Source organism: Perca fluviatilis, chromosome 3 (assembly GCF_010015445.1).
Source record: "Perca fluviatilis chromosome 3, GENO_Pfluv_1.0, whole genome shotgun sequence".
In the NCBI taxonomy this organism is placed as follows: domain Eukaryota; kingdom Metazoa; phylum Chordata; class Actinopteri; order Perciformes; family Percidae; genus Perca; species Perca fluviatilis.
Genome location: NC_053114.1, coordinates 1,999,024 through 2,014,723, shown reverse-complemented (window position 1 = coordinate 2,014,723; position 15,700 = coordinate 1,999,024). Strand labels below are relative to the sequence as shown.

Genomic DNA, 15,700 nt, shown 5'->3' with positions numbered 1-15,700 from the left:
CCACTAACTCTCATGTGGTTGCAGATGTTTTAATCCACGAGGTACATTGAACATTTTGGTGCCACCATGCGTCAGACAAACAGTAAACACCTGCCCTTACCAGTATCAAGTTCTCTGTGTCCTACTGTAGTGGAAACAGCATAGAGCCAATCAAACCTTTGTGCGGCATGCTGATATTTGTCCCAACAGAAACGGAGACCTACAGTACCTCCCCAGTTCAGCAGTTGACCTTGTTGTGCTGGTTGTTTTAAAATACTTGAGCTATGACAGTTGTTGCTCTTAACAACCTGTTATTGGCAACAGACACACTTGCAATTATTCTGTTAGTGTGAAAGGCCTGGCTGATTGAAGATGATTGGTTGGATCACAAGCCAATGACAAAGAAATTCTCACGCAGATGCAGAAACAGATATTTAAATAATGTGCTGAAATCAGCCGTGCAGTGCGGGGGCGGGTATATGTGTGTTTATGCAGACTGCTCATCAAGTACTCATTCATGTGGGTGTGACAGTGTGCTTTTTGAAGTGTAATTTGCCTAGAAGAGACAATTTAACGAAACAGAAAAATCTGAAAGAGTGTGCGAGAGCGGAGGAACGCAGAAGAAATAATCAAGTGATTATAGATTGCCTATTTTGCAATTACAGGATTAGCATGCTTTTTCTTTGTACTGATTAGTTTTGTACGCCTGTGTGATCACACACACCTTGAAAACTGGATGGCCTTAGCATCTGGTATCAGTCTTTCTCTTTCTCTCAGTCTCCCTCTTCCATGTGCTTTTTATGCCTAGCATAGCCGTTGCTCTAGCCTTCACAGTTGGCATGTCTTTAATTATCCGACGACATGACATACCACTTAGAGCTCTGAATCTCTGTTGCTGTTACGCAACCCCACCCTCCTACACACAAACACATTTATATACCTCAATTATGGATGCATCTTTCCCAAATGGTGGAGTGACAGCTCTATCAGCTTATGCTTTGAATGTGGTCATAGTGCAGAGTGCCAGATCGGTGGTGCTGTTGAATCATTGTAGGTTTGGATGCCTGCAGATTATGTGTAAACCTAAAAGTCATGAATAAAAGTCGCTGTGTGATGCAGCATTCAGAACAAATATAATAGCTGTACAAAGTAGAAAAATCTCAGACACTTGATTATATCATACCGGCAAACTTTTTCAGCGAAAATGTCATCCACGTGAATCGTGTAGATCAAAAGAGTTTTTATTTTTTTTTTTTGGGGGGGGGGGATCCGAGACCCAGTGCTAATACGGCACCGGTACCTTAACGACCGTTATCTACCGGACCGAATAGCAACTCGGATTTCGGTGCCTTATTTAGGTGCCACTTAAATGCCTCTGCTTCTCTCTGATGCTCCGAAAACGGATGTTAGAAGAAACTGAAACATCGCCGCACGGGGGCGCTAGTTACGGTAACATTGCACTCAACAGCAGGTAACGTTAGCCTACCGTTAGCTAGCAGCTGGAGTAAACACGGTTAAAATTCTGACAGCTAAACGATGTAAAAGTGTGTCTGTATTTTACTGGAGAGGATTCCAACTAGAGGTCGACCGATTCATTGGTTTTGCCGATTAATCGGCACCGATAGTTGATTGGTGGAACTATCGTTATCGGCAAACATCCATACTGATAGTTTTTCCTGGTTGCTTCCTTTGCTGGAGCGGCTGAGAAGCGCTGTCATTCATTACACAGTACACGAGAGCTGAGAAGGGTCTGCTGGCATCATGCATTACAATAGCGGCCTCTAGAGGCGAAATAAAAACTATCACTGATGCCTCGTGTTGTTTATTTTCGACACGTGTTACTGCGCGCTGCACGGAGAGCACATGCTGTGCGGAGAAGGCTGACATCAGATGCGCGTTTAAAGCATCGACAGCAAAAAGGTATGTTTACAGTACATTTTGTCATATCATTATAAAGTTATTAATTTGTTGAATAGATGCTGCATTAGTAGAGAAAGAACAGAACAACAGTATGTTTGTTTGCTTTTGAGGCTGAGATGACGCTAAACATTAGCAGTAGGCTAACTTACCTCAAACAGTTAAAGACTGACAAAAATAAATGTTTTCGCCGATTCATCTCTAGAAATGCGACTGTAGCAAGCATGTCACTATCACTAACGTTATCCACATTTATATTTACACGCAACAAATGATATATCCAGCTTCAAAAAAGTCTAAAAGTCGTAAGTTAGAACGAATGCATTATGCAAAGAGTGGTTGCTATGGAGACGATACAGTGTTGAGTTCTGTCAAAGAACTTCTAATATATCAAGAAGTTCCACTCCCTTGTTACTTCCGGCTTCTGAACTGGTTGCAGTTCCACCAGAGTTCCATATAGGGGGCGCTCACAGGCCAGTGCAGAATGAATGGGGCTCTATGGCGCTATACCCCTCAAAACCCACTTTTCTCAGGATATAATTTTTTGTCTAGTAATTTGAATGTTGCATTCGAAAGGGGAGGCTAAGAAAATACACACTGCTGGGTGTTAGATTTTTTTAAAGTCACTTTTTTGTTCTAAAAAGCCTTTTAAAATGTTAATGACGTCATACACATATACGGCCAGAGATACTGCTTTACGGCAAGCTCTGAGTCGCTTCCTTTGTTCTCTCGAGGCATCGACAACACAGCTGACAGGTTCGGCTCTCCCTGTTAATACACGTGCTAGAAAGAGGTTTGCTGATGTTTTAAAGACCACACCGAAATATTCACTCTGATATTCAGGCTCTGCTTCGGATGCCGTCAAGCGGGCTCTCCGATCGTAATCAGACCTTCACTGACCAATCAGCATTCATTAGCAGAATGCTAGCGTGTTATGGGCAACAACGACTCCCCCTGTAAGAAATCAAAAGGACATAAGTACTCGTTCATTCAACTTTCGACCTATAACCCATGTTGAACTTGCAAGAACTACAATCAAATCTGAGGTTTCTCAACAACAATCGACAAAGAGACACATTTAGCCGTCTAGCTCCATAGAGTCCCATTCATTTTGCACCGCGATCACCCCCAGTGGAACTCTGGTGGAACTGCAACCAAATTCGGTACAATGGGGCTGGATAGGGAGTGGAACGGCTTTCCATAGACCGGCCTCGGTTCTGTTGACAGTTGCGTTGAGTTCCGTTGCTCTGATTGGTTGTAGGTCTATCCAGTGAATGAGCATTATAATTCATATAAAGGACAAACTACCGTGACGCCATTCTTCTCTGTAGAAGGTTTCAGACTCCCATTCTGACTAGAATCTGAGTAGGACCACGTCAGGCTAGTTCTAAACCGTTCTACAGAGAAGAATGGCGTCACTGTTTTGAGATTTGGCATACATTTGGGCCTTTTTTGAAGAAATGTAAATAGTTTGTCCTTTATATTAATTATAATGCTTATTATGTTTATTTTTGCACTCGATGACTCCAAATATGTAGGAGAACTGTTTTAGACAACACACATGCTTGTGTAGCATTGCTGTGGGTGTAATATCAATAAATATGACATTATTATTATTGATTATTGGCAAAAGTGTCTGGACTTTTTTTTTTTTAAATTATGTATTTTGTCAACTGTTTTATCCAGTATCAATTCTAAATACTATCGGTTGATTAATCGGTTATCTGCAAATACGGCCCAACCTAGCTATCGGTATCGGTAAAATCCACTATCGGTCGACCTCTACCAACAACTGTCTATAGCCAATTGCACCTGACTGCAGTACGCAGATCGGGGTTGGGCCAAATGTGGGCGGAGCTAAACGTTTGACTTCGTGGGCGCGCCATCTGGTGGCAGACATCAGGCAGCACATTCTCAAACCTCAATGCAACACCTTTATAATATAATATATATTATATAGATTATAATAAATAATGATATTTGAATTATAGATATATAGATTATAATAAACAATGATATTTGAATTGTAAAAAGGAAAAAAGAACGGGGTTGGGTTTAGGAAAAGAAGAATGGGGAAAGCAAACATGACTCCCGGGAAATGAGCCCTGGTCTCTGGGGAACGCCAGACAACAACTGACGGTTGTTAAGGCAGAGGCGGAGTGGCAATCGGGAAAGTCTGGACGGACTAACCTGCCGGCTGCCTGCCCGCGAACGGACGCTGGCTGCCCGCGAACGGACGCTGGCTGGCTGCCCGCGGACGGACGCTGGCTGGCTGCCCGCGGACGGACGCTGGCTGGCTGCCCGCGAACGGACGCTGGCTGCCCGCGAATGGACGCTGGATGCCGGCTGGCTGCCCGCGAACGGACGCTGGCTGCCCGCGAATGGACGCTGGATGCCGGCTGGCTGCCAGCGAATGGACGCTGGATGCCGGCTGGCTGCCCGCGAACGGACGCTGGCTGCCCGCGAATGGACGCTGGATGCCGGCTGGCTGCCCGCGAACGGACGCTGGCTGCCCGCGAACGGACGCTGGCTGCCCGCGAACGGACGCTGGCTGCCCGCGAACGGACGCTATTGCCCGCGAACGGACGCTGGCTGCCCGCGAACGGACGCTGGCTGCCGGCTGGCTGCCCGCGGACGGACGCTGGCTGCCCGCGGACGGACGCTGGCTGCCCGCGAACGGACGCTGGCTGCCCGCGAACGGACGCTGGCTGCCCGCGAACGGACGCTGGCTGCCCGCGGACGGACGCTAGCTGCCCGCGGACGGACGTTGGCTGCCTGCCCGCGGACAGACGCTACCTGCCCGCGGACGGACAGTACCTGCCGGCCGGTGGTCTACATGATTTCCCGGTAGATGTTTTGGTTCCACTCCGCCGCTGGGTTAAGGAAAGGATAACGGGAAAGCAAACGTAATTCGCGGGAAACGAGCCCATGTCTCTGGGGGACGTCAACAACGGACGGTTGGCTTAAGAAAAACAACAACGGGATAGATCTCCGGTCAGCTTGAAAGTCCTGTGTTTTCCCCTCACACCAATTGCCAGAGTGATAGAGAAATGGCTCTGCCAATTGCTATTTGGCAAGTGGGCGGTGTCAAACGTTTAGCTCCACCCACATTGAGCCACGCCTCGATCTGCGTACTGCAGTCAGGGCTTACTCTCTATAGCTGCCGTTGTCTGAAAAAAACACAGATGTTGCGTTCACTTGAAATTCGCCTCACCGGCCTTGTGCTGCATTCGAAGTTGTTGTAAAATACCCTTTTCCCATACAGTGGTTGTTTTTGTCGTTTAACAGGAATTACTGGTGAAAGAAGTTATTGTTATAAGTTATTGTTATTAAATTTTTAATAAATCATTTAATTTTGAGCCGACTGTTGTTTTGGGCTCCTTTTTTTATTCTTATTATTCTATATATATATATATATATATATATATATATATATATATATATATATATATATATATATATATATATATCGAATTTTTTCTCGGGGGATGATGTGTCACCTTTTTCAGCCCTTCTGAGTTTGCAGGTATGTAATATATGTGCTTATATGTGATACTTTGGGATAGGGGTGGTACGGTTCATGAAAAAACACCCGAACCGCTCGGTTCGCTAGTCTCGGTTCGCTAGTCTCGGTTCGCTAGTCTCGGTTCGGAGCGTGTGTGTACCGCACGGTTCGTCAGTCCACTGTTAATGTGCACTAACCTCTTACTGCCGTAGTGTCCACTTTCGACACCTATGTTAAAACAGTTACTGGAAATGACGAGCGGGATGGGCGTAACAAAGTACAACCCATGCGGCAGCTTGAGTTGGCGTTGCGTCACATGGGTCTGGCCGGTCCCAAATTTCAAAACAGACTGTCATGGCGGCTCGTTCAGAATACGATCTCATATTGTACTAAAATAATTCACCGAAACGTGTTTCTGAAAACATTTTAAGCGAGAAATAGGCCATGCAGTTGCTGAATCTGTCTTCATTTAAGATCGACAAAGGTCAGTTTAAAAGATTTTCATCAGATTTTGAGAGACACCGAGCCGTCCGCTCCTCAAGTGGCGTGCTGCTGCTGCAGGTCACGTCACGTCACCTGCAGAAATGTCCAGTGGGAGAGAGGCTGCCCAGAGCTGGAGGATGCGCCAGCGTCGTTTATAGTCTGGTGTGTGGGAACATTTGGGATTTCACGTTACCTATGATGAAATAAAACAATATAGAACTGCCACTGTGTGCACGTTTTGTGCAACATGCATTCAATATGCTAATTTTAGCTATATGCTGAAGTATATTCTGGAGTGTTAAAGAAAAAATAAGAACCGTACTGAACCGAAAACCGTGACCCTAAAACCGTGATACGAACCGAACCGTGGGTTTTGTGAACCGTACCACCCCTACTTTGGGATAACATTTGAAGACATCAATAGCAACACTGTAAACACCACCAATTGAATTTTCAAAAAAAATATGTGTGCAAGTGCCCACTTCAGGACTTTAACCCTGATTTAACCCTAGCCGACCAAATCCCCATTTTGGGGGCAAATCGGCATTGGCTCAGTGCTCGGGACCAATGTGTGAACCATTAAAAAAAGCAAGGCAAGAGCCTCGCTGGTGCCTGGCAAACACATTACAGATATGTAGCAGGCTAGATATCTGGAGCTGTTAGGGACTCTGCCGGGAAGCTACAGCCAATGAGAGAGCAAGACATGAGCTGAGGGGAAACCAGGGGGAGGGGTCGCATGTAACTTTACTGCATGTGTTGCATTTGCAACACGGACCAACGTTGTTTTTTTCATGTAGAGAAAACGGGCTATAAATAGTAAACATCTGTGGAAACAGGCTATTTGTGAACATGTGTGCCAATGGCAACCCCCCCTAAAAGAGCTCTATCTGATCTTTCCTTTTCTTTATTTTATCATTGCAAATCAGCCACCAACAACTTGAAGGGCTTGTTTCTGGCGGACATGCAAAAATCCTGTTTGCGTATGGTAGTACGTCATGTCCCGTGTCACTTTGCACATTTGTTTTCGTGACATAACGTAGTTTGGAGAGAAGACTCGGGGGATTCCTCCTGGCGAAAGATCTAGAAGTGTGCGAGCCCTTGTCCTGTCGGTCAGTCAGGTAGTGTGAAAACAAGACAGAAAGTTTTGTAGTGTGAACAGTGCAGCGAACTGGTGACTTTGAAAATCTTGTGGTGGGAACTTAGCTAGCATTTTAAATTCAAACCTAATTCACTGTGGTGGCCAAAGAACTCAAGCTAAAATTGGCAACTATTGTGGACATGCTTTGTATGTAGCTAGTGGCCCGTTGTGGATATAGCCTAGTCCTAAAATCATGCCAATTAAATAATATCAAAGGAATATTTGGAAAGAATAATCAAGGCAATAAGGCTCATGTTTTAAGCCCTACAGACTGTTCACAACACTGCTGCAGCGCTCCTGCTCGTCTGAGCTATGGTTTGATGGGATTAGCAGGCTTTGATGGTTGTGTTGGTCACTTCCAATCATACAGGTCTAACAGGATTACTGGTAGCTTGTTATGATACTGGGACAGCCACAGTGCCTATTTGATGTCACCTGTGAGACGTCCTAATCACCTCTTGAACAATAGTCCTGTAGGGGTCAATTTCTGTAATTGTCAAACATTGTCTGATTACAGGCAGGAAAAAATGTTAAAAGATTCATCCTATTGTTTCAGTGGTACAGTGTGGATAAAGTAGTAGACAGGATTCCCGCGCTTCCTGGTTCACCTGGAAATGTAGGAACTGGTTTTCCAGTCACAAAAACACATGGAAATGGATTAAAATAACAAAATATCCTGGATTAAATCTTATCATGTCCTGGAAAATTAAAAAAAGAAATACATTTTCTAGTTGGAATACTTCAAAGCAGTTTTACCTGATGCGACTCGGAATGGAAAAAACGCTACTTTTTATTTTGGCTCGCATGTCAGTCAGTCTAGCTGTTCATACCAAACGCAGAATGGAACCTACTTGCAGCGATCTTTTTAGTGTTGAGTCTATTTTTTCCGGAGCTGCGTGCAGAATTGTCAGGGAAGCTCAGTGGAAATTAGCCAGCCAGCTAGCTAGTTGACTAACGTTAATCTGACAAGTTTTCATTTGGGGGGCGGCTGTGGTTCAAGATGTAGAGACCACACAGTTGGTGGTTCGATCCCCGTCTCATGATTCTTTTAATTTTCACCTGAGGCAATTTATCAAACTTCTGGAGCCACAAAAAAGCTTCTCACAACATTTTTCACATACAGTATGCAGTAGTACTCCCCAACACCTGTAAACAGGTTTCTAAAATCAGTGGAGTTCCCCTTTAATTCAGGCCCCAACCTCCTGCAATAGCAGTAGGATCAACACGATCACAGCCACGCCCACAGTGGTGCTCCCCAAACATTATGCGTTGTAGAAACCTGACAAGGCATTCAGCAATTTTTTTATCATTTAAGTTTCGGATGCTGGGTCAGGTTTGGATGAATTCATTGGTGAAATGTTTTTGTTGCTAATTGCAACATTGGAGCTGTCTGAATTTGCGATTAATCTCATTTGCAACTCTTAAATGGCTTCTTCTCCTTAGCAATGGTAGCTCAGATTCGGGGGTATTGTAGAGGTAAGAGCCAACAACTCTACCAAACATGATTTTTCAGAAACAAAGTTGTTGATAACATAAACCACTAAAGAAAATTCTAAATTATCCTGGAGATTGAATACATATTACTTGTTTAACTTAAATTATGAAAAAATATCTATACGTTTTGAAAAGGGATAGGTTTGATCATTCCCCCTTTTCCCATATTGAGTCAAGTGGAGCAGGGCAATACAAACTACTTTAATAACACAAAAGACTTTCACTTAGGATCCATATCTCTTTTAACTTGAATGAGCTCCTAAAAGGCCCTTGGCGGCCCGGTTAAAGTCCCTAGAACCGTAAAACTGTGTTAAAGTGAGTGATGGTGGCAGCAGTTAGGTTTATATTGCGAGCTAGCAGCTCTTTATGAGACTGTGTAGAATACTTTCTGTCAGGGACTGAGGAAGGGAGGGGAGAGTGGAGAAGGACAATGCACTGAAGAGGATAATGTCAGAAGGATCCCATTAAGATTACATTATTGCTCCGTTTACCAAAGGGAATTGGCTTTTCTGTGTGTGCATATTCCCCTTGACACAACTCCTAAAATGCGATCAGGGCCATGTGTGGTGCAGTGTCCCAAAGAGAGAAACAGGTTGAAGTTTAGTGTCCTGCTCAAGGGGGCTATTCACATTCAAGTCTTCCGTTTACACCCTCAATACACTTCCTGACAGTGGCAAGAATCAAACCGGCAAAGGGAGGTTCAAAGGAAAGTTTCAAGTTGGCCTGGCATTCAGACTAGAGGAAAAGAAATTAGTGGAGAAAAGAGTTTGGCAGGAGTGAACTTGGGTAAAAAGAAAAGGCGAGTGAAGAGAGGAAGTGCTCCCACAGCGAGAATGTTAAGTGATTACACGATGAAGATCTCTTTGTGCATCTCTCGGATCCTCCGTCTACCCCATGCCTCTCTCACTGACACACCGCCATCGCACCTAATCAGCCAATCACGGCTGGATTCTATCTAAGAGGCCTGATTGGCTGATTAACCAAGCTCATCAACACACCACCCAGTGCGACTTCAAACACACTGTAACACGGGTAAGCACATACACCGTGTGCAAATTTAGTGTGTGTGTGTGTGTGTGTGTGTGTGTGTGTGTGTGTGTGTGTGTGTGTGTGTGTGTGCGCACATGCATAAAATATGCATGCATTTGTCATCTTCTTTGCATTTCTGAGTCTGTGGGCAACATGTCTGCAAGTCCACACAGTTTTAAATATGTAAAGTTAAAGTTTTACCACATTAAGCAGCTTAAAAGTGGCTTAACATTGCATTTGAGGTTGTTTTTTTTGGGGGGGGGGGTGGTGCCCAAATTGCCCAACAGCTGTAGTTGGGTTATATAACCACCATCCTTTCCTGTGAGTAAACACAAAGGCACAGAGCCTCTATAATAACTTATACAATATCTGTATAATATTATAATTATCTTAATTGCTGGCAATTAAGCCACAGATGTATATACAATGTTTATCTGGTAAAATGAAACCTAGAAACCACATCAAAACCACTTTTTTTTTTTTTACTTGACACAAAATGAATGGATGGAAGTGTTGTTTGTCAGGAGGAGCTACCATAGTAGGAAGAAGAAATGCAGAGATTTCGGAGAGCAAGAGAGCAAGAAAATCCTAGATTTAAAAACGATACCTACCTGAAGCTCGGCTACATGAGGTGGCAGGATGTTCCTGGAGAGTGGAGCTCTCCTTGAGAAAGCTATTTCACTCTGCTGATTCTTTTCCTCGGTTCTGGGGATGACTGCAGTGGAATCCTGGGATAACATTTCAGAGCACATCCGCAAAAGTTTTCAGTCAATACAGTGTTTGCCATGTAGCCAATAAAAGAGTCATTTAGTCAAAGTGTTGTATCTATTTTATGTATTTTTCTTTCACTTTAGTAAGGAGTCACGCTACGGCATTAGCTGCAGTGCTTACTGCAGTACTAACACTAGTTTTATACAGGATTTTCACAGTAGTCATCATTATTACACACAACCTTCGTTCTTCCTGTCTTCCCTTTATTCATTATTTTTCCCAGGCAGAGCAGTGCAACTCATGAAGTATAGCAGGGCACTAAGAAAGATCGATGCCAATATTTACTTCATATCCAATTACTGGGGCAGAACCGCAGTCCAGAGAAGGCAACGATGAAAGTAAACGTCCTCTCCCAGAGAGACACACATAAACTGCATTAGAAGTGCAGCCTGCAGCCAAAGCTTCAACAACAAGGAGTAGGAGTACAAGCACAGGTTATAGGATTCCAATAGAGCGAGCTACAGGCATTACCAGGGGGTGAAGTCTCCAAAAAGATGACTTTTCAGTGGGAGGACCCCCCCCCCCCCTCCACTATTCATTTTCTTTCTCCTCACCTGTTTTTCTACTACTGCTTTAAGAAGCCAATTCATCTCCATTGCTTTAGGAATCCCACCTGTATATTTATCAGCCACTGCCTATCTGTGTCAGAGTTAAGGTGCTGACACACCAAGGAGATTATCGGCCGTCGGACAGTCTGGCGAGGTCAGTGACTCGAGTCTGTTCGGTGTGTTCCGTACCGTCGTCCGTCTGGGGGCTGTCGGCGTTCATTTTGGCCGACCTGACATGTTCAGTCGGCGGCAGGGCAGTCGGGACTCGGAAATGGCGAGCGGAATGAGGTGACTAGAGTCACTCAAAATCTGACGAAAATCTTTTAAACTGACCTTTGTTGATCTGAAATGAAGACAGATTCAGCAACTGCACGGCCTATTTCTCTCTATAAATGTTTTCAGAAACATGTTTCAGTGAACTATTTTAGTACAATATGAGATGATATTCTGAACGAGCCGCCATGACAGTCTGGCTTTGAATTTCTGGAGAAAACAAACCCATGTGACGCGTCCAATCAGCTGCCGGTTTTCATTTTTGGGGCGACAATACAGATTAGCGCCGCCTGCTGTTCTGGAGACGTGTTACGTCTCGTCTCTTTGGTGTGTTCTGTGGCACTTTTTGGACCAACACGGGGAGAATGATCATTTTGACTGGATTTTCTGTCAACGGTCGGCCATCTGGTTGGTGTGTAAGCAGCTTTAAAGAGAATGGTCAGAACATATCAAAGTCTGCCCTGCTTATCACCAAATCAAGCTTTGAAATGTTGAAGTTTATACACTGTTTCTATTTATTAATTTTTACTTATAAGCTGCATGAGTATGAACATGATGTTTGAATAGTCCTGGTATTTACAAGTAGCTCTGTACATTATACATGATGACAGGTCATGGTTGACAGGTCTCTGTATTAAAATGCCAACGTCGTTGTTTTACCAAAACCACTTCTTGCCATCAGAAGTTACATATAATACAGACGCTCTTCTAAACCTAGATTATAATTTGAATTAAAGATTACGTCTCCTGTGGAATTTAGGAAACATAAGCAATCCAAGCAATTATTACTTTTTATTGATCTTTTGTTCTTTTTTTTTTATAATCATTTCACCAAGTCCGTGAAAGTACTATGGTTCACAGCTAGAGCCCATTTTCTTCATTACAGATCAGTAGTCCCTGCTCCATGTTTGATTATGATTGCCAGATGAACCGACTTAACGACTTGCTCCCCCCATCTGTTTCTGTGTCCTTTCTACTCTAGATTTGTTCCTGACAACTGAAGGGCCCAGGTTTGAGTTTTGGATCAGCAAGGTAATGAGCTTTTTTTGACCATGTTCTCTTCTTTTTTCCTGTCCCAGCTCTCCTTTCTACTGCCTGTCTTTTCAAGAGTCAGTTCAGTCAGGGCAGCCATGACATGATACAGTCATGTAGCCGTGCAGTATGATCACTGTGTGCTAAACATAATGTACAAATCAAGTCATAGTTTTTATAACTGCTGGTCCTCATGTACTCTCTTTTGCAATAACAAACATTGATTGCTCAATTATCGAAACATTTACAAGATATTGTTTTTGTATTAACTACTCAATAAACCGAATAATTTTAGCACAGGGTGTAAAATATGTATTTGCAAATGTTTCTGTATTCTTCAGTTAATCCTCTTTGCGGAACATAAATAGTCAGATGTGTCCATTTTTTTTAGGTGTTTGGAGGTGTGTGTGAGTTCAACTAAATTATGTAGACTTTAAAAACTATCAGTAATCGTTGTCACTGATCTGGTGAGCTCTGTCAGTCAAGGGACCGTAGCGCTCTTTTCTGAGTCCCTGCCACTCATAGCAGCTACTGAGGAGAAGCTAGCTGAACACAATAGAAAAAAACATGTTTCATGAAGTACTGTACTGGCCCACTTGAAAACAACTTTTCTTCTCATAATTCTCAGCACCTCTTTGTTGCATTGCTCTGTTCTTTGTATCACTCCTGTTAACAGGAGATACATAGATACATCTAAGAATGGATTTTTTTCCCCACCTTGAAAATAACACAGCAGTTCTTTACTTTTAAGGTATATGTTTACATTATCTAGGGACCTACTGTATAATACAGTCCATATTGTCCATCATATTGTGTGTATCCCTCATATGAAGTCCAATTTGTCCACCAATAGAAGGGTTATGTGTGCAAGTTGCACCAAAGGTATTTAACTTGTGATCAAAGAGTGACGACCCACGCACCGCCGCACTGTTCACTTCTTCAATGCAACAGATGTGCAAAGCTTTGGTGGGCTTGGGGGTGCAGGATTGTTAGCACTGCTGCAGGCCTAGTTAATATTCTGGGAGAGCAGGGGAGGCCGTGGATCTGGGTTTTTGTTGAAGGGGCCTATTTGAAATTCAGCAGGTCGAGGCACAAGCCGAACAGTAGTCTATCTTATCACAGAGAGGGGAAATAGGAGAAAGGAAGGGGAGGAGGTAAGGAAGAAGAGCAAAACAGAGAGAGATTGAAGGATTTGGCAGAGACAGAATGTGTGTGATGGTACAGAGCGTCCAAGCAGGAGGAAAATGGAGCAGATAAACCACCTTACCCAAAAACCAGTAGGATGGCTGGACAGTGGTAGGAATGTTGATAAGGTGAGTGGATGATGCAAGGGAATTTTTGAGAGGAAAACATGAAGATCATTCTATAAAAATGTATGTGTTTTCAGCCTTTTTGTTTGGATGTCTGTCTGTCAGTCAGTTAGAAGGATTTTTTTTTTCAAACATGTTTGGTGGAAAGTTAGGCCCATAGGCCAAGGGAGAAGTGATGGCAATGTCAGACATTGACAACTATTTGATGTATTGCCACGCAATTTTGTAAAGACATTCATGGTCCCCAGAGGATGGATCCTACTGACTTAAGTGATCCTTTGACTTTCCTCTAGCATCACAATGAGGTTGCCTTTTGTTATTGAAATATTTGACAACTATTGGATGGATTGGTACAGGCAATCATGGTACCCGAGGATTCATTGTTTTGATGATTTATCCCCTGACCTTTCAACATTTCTGTTTATCTACTACTTTGGTTTATGCCAAAATACCTGCAAAGCTAAAGACATTCCCATCAGCCTCAGCTGTAAGAAAAAAAGAAGACAAACAAGCCGTATCACACTGGGCCACCGGTTTAATTGATAAGCTCTGCCCACTAGCAGCCAGCCAAAAAAAGTGTTAAAGGTCCCATGGCATGAAAATTTCACTTTATGAGGTTTATTAACATTAATATGAGTTCCCCCAGCCTGCCTATGGTCCCCCAGTGGCTTGAAATGGCGACAGGTGTAAACCGAGCCCTGGGTATCCTGCTCTGCCTTTGAGAAAATGAAAGCTCAGATGGACCAATCTGGAATCTTCTCCTTATGAGGTCATAAGGAGCAAGGTTACCTCCCCTTTCTCTGCTTTGCCCGCCCAGAGAATTTGGCCCACCCATGAGAGAGAGAGAGACATCATGGCTTTCAAACGAGCAAAGTGGCATTTGGTCAAGGCCACACCCCCACCCTCCACCTTGCCCCCCCTCTCTCCTCCTCAATAGCATTTAAAGCTACAGACACAGAAATGGCACATCCTAAGTAGGGCTGAACGATTAATTGCATTTGCGATAATATCGCAATATGTTAAAACGCGATTTCCTAATCGCAAAGGCTGCGATTTGGTCACGTGACTCACGAGAGCAAATCAGTCTGCACTCCGCAGAGAAAGCATCACCTTAGCACGCTAACGCTACGCCGTTACCTTGAGCAGATTTCTGTCATTCAAACAACTCTGAGTTGTAGTTTAAAACTCGTAAGGATTTTATTCGGTCTCCAGTCCATACATGCAGTTAATGAATACAGGCACGCAGAACTGAAGGCTCTGTTAGCAACGATTAGCTCTGATTAGCGGTTAGCTCCAGTTAGCGGTTAGCTCCGATTAGCGGTTAGCTCCAGTTAGCTCCGTTATAAAGATATGGAGTGGAGGAGACTGCTGCGGAGAGGGGTAACAACCAGACTCTGATAAATAACGTTCGGGGAGCTTTCACAGCAGTGTGGCTGCGTTGTTTCAACGGTTTTATTAGTACAGTTAATCCCACGGCAACACCTGCATGCTAATACTAACGTAACGATAGCCTCTCTGAGCTAGTGCAGCGTCGTAGACGCTGTCATTCACACGGCACGCAACTTCATGAGGGGAGGGAGGGACTGGAGGCAGCTCCTCTCTGTGTGCGCTGTAAAAGAAAATACACAGACGTATATACTTTTACTTATTTAACTCTCTAGTAAAGTTCAAAACAGTGTTTAAAAAGTGCAATCCACATGTTTACATATGTCTATGTAAATAATAATTAAATAATCTAAATACTACTAAGTGTGGTAAAGTCTTTCATATGAATGTTTACACCAGGCTTGGTCAGTGCTCAATATACTACTGGGATTGAAGTAGTTAAATAAAATAATGTAAATTCATGCATCACCTAATTATTTTCATCATCACATACAGGCCTAGCCTCCAGGAAAGGTTTGTTTAATCTATCTAATCTTGTGTTGTTCATACTATACAATGATTTATTGCTAGTTTTTGTTGAATAATAAAGAAGACAAAGAGCTTAAAAAATAATCTCATATCGAATTTCAATCACAATATTTTTGAAAAAAATCGCAATTAGATTATTTTCAAAAATCGTTCAGCCCTAATCCTAAGGAAAGATCATTGTGGGACTGGCTCTAGTGGCGGTAATTCTGCACCAAGGCTGAATTTCAGGAAAGAGATTTCAGATACAGTATTAGGGGACCACTAAGGTCTATATAAAAGAGACTTCAGATACAGTATTAGGGGACCA

The 15,700-nt window shown here is 43.4% G+C and overlaps 1 protein-coding gene across 1 annotated transcript in view; it reads left to right on the top strand.

Annotated features, from left to right (window-relative positions):
* itfg1 (integrin alpha FG-GAP repeat containing 1) overlaps positions 1-15,700 on the top strand; it is a 166,172-nt gene that overhangs the window by 24,279 nt on the left and 126,193 nt on the right. The window contains exon 7 of the mRNA XM_039795224.1: positions 12,120-12,169. Coding sequence (XP_039651158.1) covers positions 12,120-12,169 — 50 coding nt within the window. The remainder of the gene's footprint in view (positions 1-12,119; positions 12,170-15,700) is intronic.